The sequence below is a fragment of the Podarcis liolepis genome (assembly GCF_965112155.1).
Source record: "Podarcis liolepis genome assembly, chromosome: W".
Lineage (NCBI taxonomy): Eukaryota > Metazoa > Chordata > Lepidosauria > Squamata > Lacertidae > Podarcis > Podarcis liolepis.
Window position 1 is genome coordinate 10710940 of NC_139568.1, and position 19203 is coordinate 10730142.

Consider the following 19203-nt stretch of genomic DNA (forward strand, 5'->3'; position numbering starts at 1 on the left):
AGATATATACGTACATACACCTGTACAACTGAGATTTGGGGTACCATAAAAATTGACCCTGAGGTGCCCTAAAGGGTGACTTCAGCTTTTTCCTAGTAAGCTATTTAATTCTAGAGGATGATGTGTGCCTACAAATCTGGGCGCAGAATCTGACTACCAGCCAGGTCATCTTGTGATCTTTGCCTACCTAAGTGGAGACAATTAAGGTTAGACTTGTCTGAAAGATTGGCAAGCCTCTTCAGCAAAGGATCAATGGTGTCTCTACGAATCTCAGCATAAAAAGGACATCTAAAAATATATATGTTTGGGGCTTCCTTATTTCCCCTAATGGGCAGGCGCAAAGTCTCTGTGAGTACGAGACGCTTCTATAGGAGCCTTCCAGAACTGATGAGGGCAAGGCCGAGCTTCTAGAAAGAGTGAAAGCCCTTCTTGCATTTCTGGATGCAAGGAAAAATAGATATGTTGCTGGAGTGGCTACATATCTCCCGTTTTCTATGATTTTATAATTGGGGACCCTTATACAGTCCTGTTGTCTCTCTGTGTCCATGATTCTTTGCCTAACCACAGATCTAGCTTGACCACAGATCTAGGCCCATAGTTATGAGGGCTTGGGGAGCAGGGCCCAGTTTCTGAAGAGTGTTTAAGACTGCTGTCTGCCAGCCAGACTGGCTCTGAGGAGTTTGGATTGCACTCTTTCAAGGGGAATGAACAAGGAGGGAGGTGGACCCAGAAAGGATCCGTAAAGGAGCTGTGCCAATGTTTTGGCTTTATATAATTTTAGTGCCGTAGGGACATAAAAACCCCCTTGAGTTCTAAAAAATTTAAGGATAGCATTTGAAGATCTTTCTCCGGCACACTCATTTGAGTTAATATGAATTTTGTTGGATCCTGATGCCTGGACCACCATTCCTAAATATTTATAGTTCGAGATTTGTTCTAAATTTTGGCCTTGACGTTTCCAGTTTCTGAGCTTTGGTTTTTTCCCAAAAGCAAGAATTTTGGTCTTCTGATAATTTACTTTGAGGCATTCCATCTCACAATAGGCAGCTAATTTTCTTAGTGCTCTCCTAAGCCCTAAGGGAGTTCTGGATAGTATTACCGCATCGTCTGAATAAAGCAGAGCCGTGATATGCCGGTTTGCTAACTTCGGAGGGTGGAAGTCAAGGTTATGGAGAGTGGTTACCAAGTTATTTAAATAAAAATTAAACAATAAAGGGGCCAAAAGGCATCCTTGCCTGACACCCTTAAATGTTTTGATGGGATCTGTTAAATGCCCTAGCCGGCTGCACCTGACTCTAAGGGCCGTATTTGAATGTACTACCTGAATTAAATATAGTAGCCTTCTATCGATGGTAGTGGGCCAAAGCTTGTCCCAGAGTCTGGTTCTGGGAACTGAGTCAAAGGCTGCTTTTAGATCAACAAAGGCTGCATATAGTGAGGCCTGCCCTCCTGAGTTATATTTTTGTATAAGGTGTTGTAACGTTAGGCAGTGATCTAGCGTGGACCTGCCGGGTCTAAATCCCACTTGTTCTGCTGCCAGAATGTCTTTATCCTCTAGCCACTCTGTGATTTTTTCCAGCAGGTGCTTTGTACAGTATAGAGTTTGCTAATTACACTTAATAAGGTGATGGATCCCCTCTGTTGCCTTTTTTATAGAATGGAACGACTATGGCTGTGCCCCAGTCCCTTGGGATGCAGCCGGTATTGCCTATATGAGTGAAAAGAGTGGCTAGGAATGTGATGATTTCTGTTTGTTTGTGTTTTTTTTAAATTATATTTATTGAGTTTCCAAAAATTTAAACACTACAAACAAAAAACAAAAAACAAACGAAAAACAACACAATACAATAAAAAAACACTACAAAACACTAACACATAAGACAAATAAAACAAAGCAAAGACCATTTAAAGCACATTAAACAATTTCAATGTCATATCTTTCGTTCGCTTATTTCCACGACTTCCTCACACCTCCCTTTTTGTATTCCACATCAATTAATTATTTCAGCAATTCCTTTCCATCTTCCTCTGTTTTCTATCCTATAATTATCTTAACACATTCTAACCTTATTTTGTTCCCTTTAATGCACTATTAATCTATTTATACTTAATTCCTTATAACATTTTTGCTAAAGCCATACAACTTCATTCCAACTTTGTTCTAACATTCATTAATTTTGCAATATTTCTATAAATAGTCTTTAAACTTCCAGTCTTCTTCCACCAGCTCTTCTCCCTGGTCTCGGATTCTGCCGATTCTCTCAGCCAGCAAAAAGCAGATGATTCACAACAGAATTTAGGGGTCTGGCAGGGCAAGTCCACCTCCTTCTTTAGCATCCGTTAATATCTTAAATTTTACTCGAGGCTTCCTGCCCTGCCAACCAAATCTAGAGACGTCCCTCTGCCACCTCCTGAGACAATCCCTCCCATCCAAAGCTTGCAATGTTTGAAACAAAAGCAACATCCCCGACATCACAGCAACCCTCGTCCCCACCACAGCAACTCGGCCCAACAATAACAACTTCCAATTTAACCCTATTTCCAAATCCCCCTTCTCTTCAAGCCAACGTCCTTCACAGTTGCCCTTGAATAGATTCACATTTCTGGCGGTCATACTAACCCACAAATACCTCTCTTTCTCAACCAATGTTAGTCCTATCTCCTCCTGAAACTCTATCAAGCTTTTCTTTTCCTCAGGTAGGGCTCTGTTCCTCAATTTCATCTATTTCTCTTTAAGTTCAGTCATAACAAGTGTCAGCTTGTATTCATCAAGTTGTCCTTGTATGGATGGGACTCTCTCTCTCTCCAGTTGAATTACTTTAACTTCAGCAGCAAGGGTTTCCTCCTTAACTTCATCCACAGTTTGCCGTATCAGGGTAGATTCCTGTATCAATTTCTGGTTGGTTTCTGTATTGGTATTCACCTTTTGTCCCAGGTTATTTAAACTTTCTGCCATTAAGTCAATTTTAATATTTACAGCATCCACTTTCATATTTATCACATCCGTTTTCTTGTGAAGCTGTTCCAGCGAGTCATTTATTTTCACTAATACAACCGCTAAGGCCTCTTCTGGCGACATTCTGTCTTTCCCATCTACCATAACACTCAATAGATTCAAGGTCAGTCTCACAGTCTCATGGTTTTTATCTTACAGCTGGAAATTTCCCAGCCCAGATCTTACATAGCCGCCAGTTTCAAGAACTTCCACTAGAGGGAAACAGTTTCTATTTGTATTGACAAATAATATCCTCTTATAGGCACAGTTCAAACGACCCAAAACTAATTTCAATTTTCAGTTACTTTCACTGCTGGAGACAGTAGAAACAATGTGTCTTCTCTTATGCTAACTGTCAATGAACGATCCAAACGCTGTCAGTAAACGTCCCACCAAATGTTTAAACTGAATAAACAAAAGACTAAAGTGTTGGAAAAAAACCTAACAGTTATGGAGAGGGAGAAATTTCAGAATGAAACAGGTTTGACAGTGGTGAAGAAGGTGAAATACCTAGGGGTTTACTTGACATCTAAAAATTTGAATTTGTATAAAGATAATTATGAAAAATGTTGGTTAGAAATCAAAAAAGATTTAGAGATATGGTCAAGGTTGAAATTGTCAATGTTAGGCCGAATTGCAGTTATTAAGATGAATGTATTGCCTAGAATGTTATTTTTGTTTCAAACTTTGCAAATTCTTGACAAGATGGATTGTTTCAAGAGGTGGCAGAAAGATATTTCGAAATTTGTCTGGCAGGGCAAAAAGCCCAGAATTAAATTTAAAATACTGACAGATGTTAAAGAAAGAGGGGGATTTGCCCTGCCGGACTTAAAATTGTATTATGAAGCAGCAGCGTTTTGCTGGCTGAAAGAGTGGATGCTCCTCGAGAATACAGACATTTTGGACTTGGAAGGTTTCAATAATACATTTGGTTGGCATGCATATCTATGGTATGATAAAATCAAAGTGCATAGGGCCTTTAAAAATCATATTGTTAGAAAAGCATTGTTTAATGTCTGGACAAGATATAAAGATTTGTTGGAAAATAAAACCCCTAGATGGTTGTCTCCCTTGGAGGCTAAGGCATTCAAAAAGCTCAATATGGAGGCCGAATGGCCAAAGTATTGGGAAATTTTGGAACAAGAAGGAGACAAATTGAAGTTACAGAGTCATGAGAAATTGAAACCTAAAGTACGAGACTGGCTCCATTATTATCAAATAATGGAGATGTATAAACAAGATAGGAAAATCGGCTTCCAGGTGGAGAAATCAAAATTAGAAACTGAATTGTTAGAACCCAATACTAAAATTTTATCGAGAATGTACAACTTGCTGCTGAAGTGGAATACACAAGATGAAACAGTTAAATCAGCTATGATTAAGTGGGCACAGGACATTGGTCATAATATTATGTTTGCTGACTGGGAATGGTTGTGGAACACCGGGATAAAATTCACGGCATGTAATGCCTTAAAGGAAAATATTATGAAAATGATCTATAGGTGGTACATGACCCCAGTCAAGCTAGCAACGATTTATCATCTGCCTGACAAAAACTGTTGGAAATGTAAAGAATCTGAAGGTACCTTTTATCACCTTTGGTGGACGTGCCCAAAGATCAAGGCATTCTGGGAAATGATATATAATGAAATGAAAAAGGTACTTAAATGTACCTTTCCTAAAAAAACGGAGGCCTTTCTCTTGGGCATTGTCGGCCAATTGGTGTTAAAGAAAGACAGAACTTTTTTTATGTACGCTACAACAGCAGCAAGAATTCTCATCGCAAAGTATTGGAAGACACAGGAGCTACCCACTCTGGAGGAGTGGCAGATGAAAGTGATGGACTACATGATATTGGCTGAGATGACTGGCAGAATCCGTGATCAGGGGAAGGAGACGACGGAAGAAGACTGGAAGAAATTTAAAATTTATCTTAAGGACTATTATAAACTTGATGGATGTTAAAATGTCAAGGCTTTGAGAATGAAAGGGTTTCAGCGATATAAGAATAGATTGGAGGAAAGATGAGTAAGACATATTTCTGACAGAATCATTAGAAGTTGCTGAAAAAACTTTGGACATTGGGATGCAGAAAGGGGAGGTATGGGGGAGTCCGAGAAACAAGGTTTATGAGATTAAGGTTACGAAGTTATGTGTGTTTGTATGTCTTTTTATATGTTTGTATTGTGTTTTTAAAAAAACTTTGTAAAATCAATAAAAATTTATATATATATATATATATATATATAAAAAACGTCCCACCAAATGTCGGACCTACTAGCAGCCCGTTCCCAGGGTCCGAGCGGTGGTATTTTACCTCTCTTGGTCTCTTCCACAGGCAAACTCAGCCCACAACTCCCCCCCTTCTCCTGCCTCCAACGGGGGGATTATATTCTTTACTTATGAAAATTTAGTCTTTTACAAAAAACTTTCCAAGACTTCAGCTTGCTGCCTCAATTGCTTCAGTCTATTTACAAAAGGGGAAGGCGGACTTCCTGTATTGAACCTTCCCCGTTTCTATGCCAAATTAGACGTTTTAAAAATCCAATTTTCCCGATTAAGCTCTACTCACGGGTAGTTACTTTAGAGTCAAATTGTCCACAGGAAAAAGTCAGCGCTCTCCGACAACAGCTATGCGGCTTCGCTCCGTGGAAGAAGCAGATGATTCGAAGCACCGCGCCGCTCACCCCATGTCGCTCCGGATCCCCGAAACCGGGTTTCCCTGTGAGTGGGGGAGGCGCAAAAGGTGCCCGCTGAATCCTACGCTCACAGGCTTCTCCCGCCTGTGATTTTTAACAGGTCTTCGCCTTCGCGGCCAGACCCAGATTTCCACGGAGCTGATTCCTCCCGATCAGAGGAATCCAGCCATTTCCGGAGGCGCCTCCCCAGAAGTTGGAATGTGATGATTTCTGGATGTCCGGCACGCTTCCTTGCGCCTCTGGACTTCGCAGCTTCTAGGAGAGTATCCCTTGTGTGGGTGCAGAAATAACAGTCCATATACAGCTTCTTCCTAATCGAAGAAGTGTTTTATTTACAGCAGAGAAATAAATCATCTGGGAGAACAAGCTGGCACGATTGACCCTCTCAGACCAAAAATGAAAGTCACTTGGCTCACACACAAAGAACAATCCCCAGTGGACAGGACGACACATAGAGCTATTGTTGTGGTTCTGGACAGTCAAGAGTTAACACTTCAGGAAACATTCTGATTCACTGGGTGCACTGCCCGCATGACCCGGGCATTTTCCTTTGATCTGTGCTCTGTGGGGGCTGAACTCTCTCTGGATAGCAGTCTTTCTGGGAATGTGAGCAAAGTAGTTTTGTTTTTGTTAGCGGCAGAAAGCTGCGAACATGCAGCTAGATTCTGTAGGTTTTTCTTTTCTGTTATGCTTCTAAATAAAGAGTGATAGATTAGAAGCACTGGTGTCGAGCTGATTTATTGAAGACACCACGTTGACACAGACAAGCCATTTTATGCTGCGTGTGAACTCTGCTATTATCCGGCAACTGAGAAGAGTGGCAGCGCGTGGGCGCCATTGAAGTTTGTTAGAGTGGCAATAAATCAAATTTATTGCAGTGCCGTTGCAGCAGACTCAGTGGGTCAAAGGATTTACGACTCACAAACTTTAACAGCTATTAACCCTGTAAGCTCTGATTCTCCTTACAAGGAAAGGGGCCCACCAGTCCGCCTGTGATTTTAGCATTTATGGAAGGATGCCATCAGGTCCAGGAGCTTTAGCCATTTCCAGTTGGTTTATATGCAGTTTCACTTCTATTTCCGAGACTGCCGGCCATTTAGCCAGCTGCTCTATTTCATGATCCTGACTGGGATATTCAACATCCTCATACATAGCTTAAAAATAGGAGACCCAGTAGTCAGGTGGGATTTGTGTGGATAGAGGGGAAACAGCCTTGGGGGAGCCAGAGGTAACCAATTTCCAAAATAGTGACTGATTTTTTCCCTTTGGCACGCTAATTAGATTCGACGAGCATTTTCTGCTGCAGGCATATTTTTGGTGGGTTATTAGGGCTTTGTATTCTTTTTTTACAGTGCGGACAGAGAGATAGGCTTGTTGTCTAATAGCGTTATCAGCTGTCCGGGCAGCTTTATAGGCAGCTTGTAACGTTTTCTTGGCCTGGAAGTAGGTCTGATCAAATCAAGGTTTGTTTTCTGTTAAAGAGGTGGGGTTTTAGGCGTTGAAGCAAGCACTCATATTCAACAAGGGGATCTTCTGATCTTCTGGGTAGAGGTTGCTCCAGGAGCCCTTTGTAGGTGTATATGGTTTTTCAGAAGGTAAAATCTCCTTTAGTTGGATGTCAAGTGCGGGGGTCCATTTAGCTCGACATCCAGGGTGCTCTAAAGCGATAATCTCTACAGGGTATATTGTTTTAAGAAATATTGTCTTGTTTTTGAGGGATACCTGCAGGTGTAATGGGAAGTGATCCCCTTCTACATATGGAAGCGCTTTTAATCGCTCAGTTTTTGTTAATAATTCTCTATCGACCAATATGTAGTCAATTGTACTAGGTTTTGACCCTGACAGGAATGTATATTCCACAGGGATATCGCCTCTTGTGTGGCCATTTAGAATGTGTAAACTTAGCTGCCTGGAAAATTTGAAAAGGCAGGCGCCGGCGTAGTTTGAATATTGGTCCTTAGATAGCCCTGGGGTCTGGCGGGCTTCTGGTCTAGATGTCTCAGGAAACCCAATTTTTCACCTGTATTTGGTTGCTAAACTGGAGTCATCTGGCCCTAGCCTTGCGTTTAGATCACCCACCAGGAGGACCTGCCTGGTAATGTTTTCATCTGCTTGAGGCTTCCGGCCTGATGTCATGGCCATGATGGTTGAGCTCTGCTGCCCTCTGGGCAGGGGAAAGCCAGGATTTATGAAGTAAAATTCCTGGCAATGCTCCTCAGGGGGTTCTGGTGAGTGCACAGTATCCCTCTGTGTTGCTTAAGCCAACTTGAAAGGCAGAACGGGTGCGACCTGAGAAGTGTGTCCCTGTCATGGATGAACCTCCATTTCTGGCATGATCTATGATCGGTTCCTCAAGAATTTGGAATATTGGCTTTAATTAAGGGGCGCTCCTGAAACAGCATATGATAATGGGCTGCAATTAAGCAGCTGCCGAAAGGACTGGACTTGAGCTATGAAGGTATTTGAATGACTTTTTACAAGCACGAAAATCCTTGCAGCTGCCGGAATGGGAGGGAGAGGCAAGGCAATGTTTGTTATGATTCCTAAATGATATTTTTCTCTCTTGACCCCCCTTGCAAAATGAAAAAAATTATGTGTAGTCACTATGTTTGCCTGATACTGAGGGAAGAAAGGGAAAACACTGATTTATACTCTACCAAGAGTTTCACAATGGTTTTATATACCTTCCCCTTTCAACCGAGGTTGAAATAGACAATATTGAAAATATCTTTGGACTGGAGTGGAAAAGAGACTAATTTGGTAAAACGAAGGACTGCTAATTATATCTAGCAGGAGTTTATTTATGTGACCCTGTTCTCTAACTGCGGGCTGAAGAAAATAATTCCTGGAGTTTTAATGGTGGGGCAGCCTTCTGTTGGGGAGTTATTTATAGCCCAGTAAGAGCTTGAATAAAGCAGAGGAATGTGAATAGACAAAGGGTGACAGCAATGAATCATCTTTACACACCAGGCCTCCGGTTTCTGCGAATGGCGAAAAGGAGTGTGAGTCCGATCGTCTGACAGACTCGAGCCCCGCAGAGGTACAGGGGAAAGCGCCAAGGTGAGGCGCACCCCCTAAAATCCTTGAGAGAGTCCTCAGGGTGTCGAGAGGTCCAGCAGTCCACAAAACAGCTCTCCTGTGAACCTCAAACCCCTGTTCCGATAGGAACGGGGAGTGGGGAAGAACCGGTGATTGAGCCTGCAGATATGGCAGTATCGCAACTCCATGGGAGTGAAGCTTCAAACTCCTACTTGCAGCAGAGATCTTCCGAAAACTACATTTAAGACGACAGAAACATAAAGAAGATTAATTAATGGATCTAATTAGGCTGAATTCGGCGCTAGGCGGAGGAGTAAAAAGGAAGTCCATCCCTGTCTTCTGGGTAATTATCACCATGGAAACAACTTGCAAGTGAGAATGTTATTAATTTTATGTGACTCTATTAGATATACAGTATGTCTGCCGATGGAAAAGTTGGATTAAAAGCAACTGAAACCCATTTTTTACTACCTTTTATTGGATTTATAATGGAGAATTGTGGAGAGGACCGTGCACTAAAGTCGTAGGTGAATTCGAGCCCAGCAGAGAAAGCTTGAAACAATACTATCACATTTTTTTAAAGTTTATTTTGCGACACACCCACCCCCACCATAAAATACATAAACAAAAATAAAATGAACCAAAAACAAAGAGATACAAATAAAACATACTTACAGAAATGTATACAAACAAATGGACAGCAATATAGATACTATATTTCATTTCTTCTTTTCTTCCAATTGACTTCCTTCATCCTCAACACGGTTCCCTTTTTGTTTTTGGTAAACTGTTTCCTTCTTAATTCATTATTACCTCTTTTTCTTTGTTTTTTTGATTTACATGCTTTAATTTATTTTGCAGAAGTTAATCGAAACAAGTCCAAGTAGTTCTAATTCTAGCATGTTCCAAGTCAAAGTTGTCCAAACATGGGGGAGTCCACCATTTGGACTTGGTTAGTAGGTCCCAATTTGTGGCAATTCGAGCATTAAAGTCTCCCCCAATTAAGGAGTATGAGTTAGGGCATTTGGTATGACATGACAATAGGTGATTTTCAAATGATTCCCATCTCCAATCAAGATCAGGTGCTGAGCCTTCGGGGGGGAGATAAACATTAGTAATTAGTAATGAGGACTTCCCTTCTGCGATCAGTCCAGAAAGAGCAAAAGGCGGGGAAGCCCGTACCAGAGTGAATTTGGCGCGAATTAATTTGAGGGCACTGCTTTTTAAGGTATTCTCTTTATTTTTCCCAGTCTTTTTGATATCTTTGTGCTGATCCCTAATAGCTTTTGTCAATCTGGCCAATTTTATGTTATCAAATTATTTATCTTGCCATTCTTTTTTTGTCAGTGTTATTCCCCCCCCCCCCAATTTTTGGCAATTAATGTTCTCGTGGTCCCTGTGACATAAAGGATTCCCCCCCCCCGGCTATATCTGTATTGAGTATCCCCAATAAAAAGGCTTCTGTTTTCTTAATAAAGTTTTGTTGGAACATTTTCTTTAGCTCCTCATACACCATATCCCAGAAGTCTTTGATTTTATCACATGTCCCCCACATATGTATGAGTGTCCCCTCTACTTGATTACAGCTCCAACACAGATTTGATTTTGTTTTATACATTTTGCATATTTTGGTTGGTGTTAAATACCATCTATAAAACATCTTTATCAGATTTTCCTTTATCACTTCGCAAGCCGTAAATTTCCAACTTTCTTTCCAGAATTTTTCCCATGATAATTCAGTAGTTTTACCTATATCCATAGCCCATCTAATCATTACCTCTTTTACTTGTTCGTCCTTAACCTCCCAGTCCAACAATGTTTCATATAGTTTAGAAATTACTTTTGTCTTATTTTGCAATAACTCTTTGTCTAGTAATGAGATTTCATTTGTAAAGCCTCTTTTCTTGTCTGCCTTGCACACTTAATTTAATTGGTGATACTGAAGGAGAGGAAAAGTCAAGATGTTAGCTGAAAAGGAGGTGTAAGAAGGGGTTTTTAAATCGAACACTACACAATAACACACAATTGATCAAAATAAAGGAATTGATAACTGACAACTTATGGACCTTAAATTTTTGTGGAATGTTAATGGGTCAAATAGCAAGATAAAAAGAAACAAGGTTGAACATCTCTTAAAAAGTAAATGGGATATAATATGTCTGCAAGAGGCACATGTAACTAGAAAATACAGAAAGGTGCTAATTAATAAAAAGCTGGGTGATGAATTTGTTTCCTCAGATGTGATTTAAAAAAGAGGGTTAATCATTTATGCAAATCCAAAGCTAAACCCGGAGTATGTATTTAAAGATGAAGAAGGAAGAATGATGGCAATAAGGGTTAAAAAACAAAAACAAAAAATAATTATAGTGGGAATATATGCGCCAAATGACAAAAAAGCCGAATTTTATAAAAAATTGGAGGATAAATTATTAGAATATAGTGATGAAAACATCATACTAATGGGGGACCTAAATGGAGTCACTTCTTTGGAGATGGATAGAACAACACATGAGACGGGAGAATAAAGAAGGATGACTACCATTATTTTTTGCAACTAGTAGAAAATCTTGATCTGCAGGACATATGGAAGATTAAACGCCCAAATGAAAAGCAATTCATACACCACTCAGAAGCAAAAAAAACTTGGCGGGGAGAATAGACGCAATATAGGTATCCAAAGAATTATCAAAATGTAAGAAAGCCAAAATCCACTCAAAAACAATATCCGGCCAATATACTAGCAGAACCAATGAAAACAGTATTGAACAGAATATTAAAAGAAGAAAGAATAGCAAAATCGTGGGAAGAAGCATTTATCACATTGATACCTAAGCAAGGAGTGGATTCGACATTAATCAAAAATTACAGGCCTGTATCATTATTGAAAAACGATTATAAAATATTTTCTGATATTCTTGCCAACAGATTAAAAAGATTTTGAATGAAATTATACATAAAGACCAGGCGGGTTTCTTACCAGGTAGAAACATGCACAATAACATGAGGAATATAATAGATATACTAGAATATTTGGAAGAAAGATCCGCTAAAAAGGCCATACTGATGCTGATAGATGCGGAGAAGGCCTTTGATAACGTATCGTGGAATTTTTTGAAAAATATATAGAAAGAACATGACTCGGTGAAAACTTCAGCAGGGGTATTGAGGCAATATATTGAGAGCAGAGAGCCAAACTGATCCTCAACAATGAGACAACTGAAGAATTCAACATTGATAAGGGGACCAGGCAAGGCTGCACTCTTTCACCCCTTAATGAACACTTAATGATTGCAATAAGAAAAGATCCAAATATAAAAGGTATAACAGTAGGGAAGAAGGCACATAGGATAAAGGCCTTTGGAGATGATTTGATTTTAACCACCGAAAATCCAGAAGAAAGTGTTCCATAAATAATAGAAAGTGTTCTTGAATTTGGTAAAGCGGCAGGATTTAAACTAAACAAAAATATGAACAATATGTTAGCAAAAAATATGATTATGCAGGAAAAAGAAGAACTTAAGAGGATATCAGGATTGACAATAGTAAACAAAACTAAATACTTTGGAATCTGGCTAACGAATAAAAATAGTAATCTATTTAAGGACAATTACATTAAAATTTGGAAAGAAATCAAAGAGATTTGGAAATTTTGAATAAGTCAAGATTATCACTCAGCGACAGGATGTCAGTAATAAAAATGAATGTGTTACCCAAAATGATGTTTTTCCCCAAATGATACCAATTATTGGGGCGGGGGATAATGTCATGGGCCAGGAGTCAGCTTCACCTGGTGAGCAGCAGCCTGAAGGAGCAGAAAGCGAAGTGACTCCACCTGCTGCTGATCAGCCTTGTTGCTCCTGATGAGAACCAGCTGGCTCCAGCTTTCTTAAGAAGGTTTTCCAGCCTCTGTCAGTTGCTGGCAACAACAATTGTCATTCATGGCCAGATCTTGCTGCTTCTTGTGACATTGGACCCTTGGCTTTCTTGACCCCTAGATTATCAGACGACTTGAACTTATATACTCCTGACCTTAGAACTGGATTAGACCTTGTATATGGACTCTGCCTCCAGGCAAGTACCCACTGAGACTTGGGTGGTTGGCTGGCTTCTCCTTCCACTGAGCTCTGCTGTGACTGGCAGCACAGGACTACGGCAGCTATTCCTGGACCCCTGCACCTCCATAGGCCATTTGTCGTAGAAACGGATGCCTCTGACAGAGTGGTAGGTGCTGTGCTGCTGCAGGAAGACCAAAACTGGACCCTATGCCTGTGCATCTTCCATTCTAGAAAATTGAACCCTTCAGAACAGAATTACACCATCTGGGGAAACGAGCCTTTAGCTGTCAAAGAAGCCTTCAAAGTGTGGAGGCACTTCCTGGAAGGGCACAGCACCAGGTGGAGGTGTGCACAGACTATCTTAATGTGGAGTATTGTCAGATGACGCATTGCCTGAATCAATGGTAGATCCACTGGGCACAGTTCTTTGCTCGGCTTGAATTCAGAGTCCAGTATGTGTCAGGTAACTGGAATCAAAAAGCAGATGCTCTCTTCAGGAAGCCGGAATATCAAGACTTTGAGCTGGCCCCAGTGTATAGACATACCTTGGAGTCAGCACAGTTACAGCTAGCAGCTGGGTCAATCGTGGAAGTCACAAACTTCCAGTAGCTAACAAGAGAGGATGCCTTCACCAGAGGCAAGTTAACGGTGCTGCAGGAAGGCAGCAACGAAGCAGATGGTTTCTTAGAGAAGGATGACCTATTGTATAGAAGGAGAGGTTCTCTGCATCCCAGCAGGAGACCGCCAAGCCAAGGTCCTACATCAGTGTCATGACAACCCTACAGTGGGACACTTTGGGCAGTACAAGACGTTATACCATGTGGTGCAGCAGTTCTGATGGCCAAGGATGAGGGAGGAGGTCAAGGAGAATGTGAGAGCCTGTGAGACATGTCAGTGAACAGAGAGACCAAGAGAGGCACCAACAGGCTTGTTACAACTGCTGCCCTCCCTGCAAGGGCCCTGGGAAACCATAGCTATGGACTTCCTCACTGATCCGCCTAAATCATAGCAGCAGACAGTGATCTGGGTAGTGGTAGATCTGTTCAAGATGGTGCACTTCGTGCCCTGTAAGGGACTTCTGACAGCCCAAGAAACAGCTCAGCTCTTTGTAGATCATGTATTCAGGTTGCACAGACTCCCTCAACTGATAGTGTCTGTAGTAATGCTCCGGCCACTTGCCCCCTCCCTCTCCTGTTCTACCATCCAGCTGGATTAGGTTTAAAGGAACGGCGGCCGGCAGCATATACTTTTTACAGGACAGAACACATCAAAAACGGGTAGTTGCTGCCACCACTCCCCTGTACCAGGGCACCAGAAGTCGTAACCCAAGGGAGAAGGTTATGCTTCCTATTTACCGGCTGCCCCACCCTGCAAGTCGCTTCCACAAAATGCAGGCAGAAATTCAACAAATGTAGTACGTGACGGATTGGTCAGGCGCTGGACTTAGGCTTTCCCTCAGAATGGCACACAAGACAGGAAAAGTTCTCTTTTTAAAATTTATTTTAAAAAACAAGATTAAACATACTTAAAGCAGGCACATCTCTTATACATTTCAAACAGGCAAAACAAAAACATTGTAGAATATGGCTAGCTAGTATACTCACAATAAAAGAAGAAAGGCAAAGTTAGAATGGTTTCAAAGTCCTTAGATAGCTCCACATCTCGAAGGCAGGAAGAATCTCCACTACAAAGACTCACATGTCAATGCAGCAAGACGACTGTCAGCAAGGTGGCAAGCTGACAGAAGGGCGGATTGCAGAGCGCGCTTTCTCAGTCCGTCCTTAGGATCTTTATTTCAAAACCTCACATGGAAACAGAACTCAGACCCAATCAAAATTCTTGATTATGTTTAAATTCACCAATGGTCAGCTAGTTGGCTAATAATTTTAACTTGTGACAGCTGAGCTCATTAGTTCCCAGGACTTTGGATCAAAGAGTTCCTCCCTTCTTCAGATACTCAGCAGATACACATTCCCAGAGTAATTAGGGTTGATAACAACACTGTTTGGGTGTGAATGAGTTAGGTACCAGGTGTCAGAAGACCACTAATCAACCTGGAGAAGTTCCTTCCTGAGATAAGCAACCTCACACATTTGGAGACTGGTAGGCTGCAGTTTTAAAGTAAGAAAACACATTCCCCATAAATCCTAATGGCCTTTGGTCTTCCCATGATACTTTGCGTTTTACTTGACCAAAGTTTGGTCTACTGAAATTTCCTAACTTCACTACAGTGTCTGATAGGGGAACACAGTTTACCTTGCAGTTCTGGAAGAAGCTCATGCAGCTTCTCAAGGTGGAATGGGAATTCAGAAAGAAACAATGCCACGATGCAGCAGTACCTATTTTGCTATGTGAACTATCTACAAGATGGTTGGGTTTCCAAGCTTCCTTTGGCGGAGTTCGCATACAACAATGCTCTCCATGCTTCTGTGCATCAGACTCCCTTTTTTGCCAGTTATGGATACCATCCTTGTGCCTTCCCAACCCCAACTGACACCCTGTCAGTGCCTGCAGCAAAAGACTTTGTAGAAGAACTTTCAGCAATACAGAGTTTGCTGAAAGAGCAATTGGACTGTGCCAAAGAGGCCTATAAGAGAACGACTGGTGTGCACTGGCAGCCTCGCACCGAGATTAAGGTGGGAGATCGGGTGTGGCTGTTGACACATGATTTGCCACAGAAGGGCAGATGCAGGAAACTGGACCCACAGAGGGTGGACCCGTTTGAATTTGTGGACCAGATCAACCCTGTGACTTTCAGGCTTCGATTGCCTGTATCCATGAAGATTCACCCCGCCTTCCACAAATCAGTCTTGTTGCCTGTCGTGCCTGCACACCCCGACCAGGCACCTAGACAAGCACCTCCACCTCCCACCATGGTAGAGGGAGAGTAAGAGTGTGAAGTAGAGCAAATTCTAGACTCCAGGATGCGAAGAAAGAAGTGGCAATCCCTGATTGTGTGGAAGGGGGTATGGACCTGGAGAAAGTTCATGGGAGTATGCAGAACATCCCCATGCATCAGACTTGCAAAGGGTGTTCCATACATGCCACCCCAATCAATTGAAACCACTGGGTTGGGAAGAGGAGAGCTCTGGAGAGGGGGGTGATGTCAGGGACTGGGAAGAGGAATGGTGGAGACCACCTTCCCAGCCTGACACTCCTGGAGGAGGAAGAGGAGGCAGTATAGATTTACAACAGTGGTTTGCAGGAGGTCACAGCTGAGAGGCAGATGAGGGGAAAAGGTGGGAAATAATGGGAGAGGAGGAGCAGGCAGAGCCGGAGCAGCAGCTGAATGACAAGTTGTCACTAGAAAGCATTTCAGACCCACCATCTCCTGGAACCCAGTGAGTCTTAAAAGTAGAAGAGCAAAGAGCTCAAAGTGGCATCTGTAGAGGAGATGATGATGATGATGACAAATGAGGAAGTGGGAGAGAAGGGGGTGGAGATTCACTTGGGACAATTCCATTATCCAAGAGGCTGGGTTCTATAGCCTCTCTCTGTAGAATTTGAAATAAAAAAAGGACTGTAAGAAACTTTTCCTTGTCCCTCTTACTGCTTTTCTCTCTTCCTGGTAGGTCTCTGTGCCGAGGTTTGCTGTGGGAATCGTCATAGGAAGAAATGGGGAAATGATAAAGAAGATCCAGAATGATGCTGGTGTTAGGATTCAGTTTAAACCAGGTTTGTAGGCTGTTATCAAAAACAACGGTCTGTCTGATTTTGAGTGTACAACTCTCAGCTGGCAACCACTTTTTCTCTCCATCCTAAGAAAGCTGTCTTATATCAAACCTTTGGTATATTTAGCTCAATTAGTGTCTATACATTGACTGGCAACAGCTCCCCAGGGTTTCAGGCAGAGGGCATTCCCAGCCCGACCTGGAAATGCTGAGAATTGAATCTGGGACCTATGGCTTTCCCCCACTCGCTAAAAAGAAAGCAAGATTCTTTCTTTAAAATAATAATAATAATAATAATAATAATAAATGGTTTTAAGAAAATACAAAGGTTCAGGATAATAGTGCAATGCAGCTTACAAATCTTAGTAGTAGTAATTTATTTGTACCCCACCCATGTGATTGGGTTGCCCCAGCCCCTCTGGGTGGCTTCCAGCATATATAAAAACATAGTAAAACATCCAGTCTTCTGCCCTGTGAACCTCAGTCTGTAGTGCAAAGTCCCCTTCAAATAGCGGGCTATGCGCTTCAGAGCTTTCCAATCCTGAACAGTAGGATTGTTGGCATGTCTGCTAAGCAGGTTAGTGCTTACAGCTATGTCAGGTCTTGAACATCTAGCAATGAAATTCAGCTTGCCTAGAATGCATCTGTACAGTGTGGTGTCAGAAAATGCTTCAGCAGCACAATCTACCTGGTAACCTGTCACCATCGGTGTGTCTGCTGGGTTTGCATCAACCAAATTCAACCTGGTTAATACATCAGCAATTTTCTGTGTTTCGCGTACCAGAAAATTACCTGCTTGGTCTTTCTCTACATGCAAATAAAGATAGTTGGATACCTCACCAAGATCCTTCATGTCAAAGTGCTCCCTCAGTTGAGCTAGGGTGCTTTGGTACAAAGCCTGATTCTTCCAAAACAAAAGCAAATTATCAACAAAACATAAACAATACAGTTTGTTTTGCCCCTCTTTGACAAACACACATGGATCAGCTTTGCTGTGGTGAAAACCTAGAGAAAACAATGTCTCAGTGAATTTTATGTTCCAATACCTGGCACTCTGCTTGAGATCAGATAGGGATTTCCGTAGTTTACAAACCATTCCCTTCTGTACCTCCACACCATCAGGTGGAGGCATATACAGTTCCTCCGCAAAAAATTGCGTACAAAAAAGCTGTGTTCACATCATGATGAGAAACGTGTAGCTTCTCCTCTGCAGCAATCTTGAGCATTAGCCTAATGCTCTCATACTTGACGGTGGGTGAGTAGGTCTTGTGGTAATCCTGTCCTGGTACCTGTGAAAAACCTCTGGCGACCAATCTGGCTTTGTGCCTGACAACCTTGCCAGTCTGGTCTGTCTTGGCCTTAAAGACCCATTTGCTGCCAACTAGCCTCATTCCTTGGACTATTGGCACCATCTCCCAGGTTTGGTGCCTATTCAAGGAATCAACTTCAGCCTTCATGGCATTAAGCCATGGCTCAGCATCTTTAGAGGTTAACTCCTGAACCTCTTTGAAGCTTGAAGGTTCCCATACCTTCTCTGAGCTACTAAGAACAGCAGTTGCTGTCTTAGCAAACTCATCAGCAAATCTCTTTGGAGGTTTGCCTTTCGTGGCCCTTTCAGATCTGCGTACTAGACGCAAGTCTTCTGCACTCATTTCCTCTTTCTTAGGAGAAAAGTGGCCAATGGTGAACAGTGGTTCTTCCAGTTCAGTGTCAGACGCATCAGATGGTCTGACTGAGGCCTTTGCGCTCTTGTAGTCTGCTGTGTCATCACTGTCACTGACATCAGCAGCAGCGCCACCCACTGAGCTGGAATCCAAACTCTGATCATCATCCTCAGCTTCCTCTGCTTCCTCATCATCTTCATCCTCTTGTGAGTGACTATGGAAAATTCCCACATCCCCCCCCCCACCACTTAGGATTGTACTCAACACTCTTTGTGAACCTAACGGACTTTGAGTCAGTCATGAATACCCTGTATGCACCTTTTTCGTACCCCATGAACAAACCATGTGCCCCACGCTTCCCAAGCTTGCTGCTCTGTGGGGTGTGTACCCACATGTCAGAACCAAAGATTCTCATGTGCTTGATGTAAGGTTTCTTACCAAACATCTCATAGGGAGTACAACCAATAGGTGATGACAGTCTCCTGTTATAGGAATAAACAAAAGTATTCAAAGACTCCGCCCAATATTTCTCAGGGAGATTGGCATCATGCAACAAGGTTTTTAGGCCTTGCAGCAAAGTTTGGCTTGCCCACTCGCAAAGTCCATTCTCCCACGGAGATCTGGGACCTGAGAGGTCATGCTGGATTCCCTTCTCAGTCAGGAAAGCTTCAAACTTCTGAAAAGTGAATTCACTGCCTCGATCAGAAAATAAACAACCAATGCATTTATTGTGAGCATTTTCCAACCAAACACAGAATGCCTTGAACCTAAGAAACACTTCTGACTTCTGCTTGAGCATAAACACATGAATGTACCTAGAAAAAGAATCAATTAAAACCATGAAGTACCTTCTGCACCCAAAGAGTGGCACAAGTGGACCAACCAGGTCTGCGTGGACTAGCTGATAGGATTTGGAAGCCTGTCGGCTAGACACTTTGCCTTTGGGAGCAACCTTCACTTTGTTTTCTGCACAAGAGACACATTTGTGAAACTTACAGGGCTTTGTGGTTAAACCCTGAACCATCCCAGGCATCTTGGCCAGTGCCTGCCATGACATGTGACCAAATTTTCTGTGCTGTT

General features: G+C 42.1%; 1 protein-coding gene across 8 annotated transcripts in view; it reads left to right on the plus strand.

The window, feature by feature from the left end:
• Positions 1 to 19203, plus strand: part of LOC310697670 (far upstream element-binding protein 3-like) — a 395403-nt gene that overhangs the window by 222535 nt on the left and 153665 nt on the right. For all 8 annotated transcript variants that reach the window (XM_083484353.1, XM_083484354.1, XM_083484355.1 and 5 more), the window contains one exon: positions 16361 to 16463. In XM_083484353.1, the coding sequence (XP_083340479.1) occupies positions 16361 to 16463 (103 nt within the window). The remainder of the gene's footprint in view (positions 1 to 16360; positions 16464 to 19203) is intronic.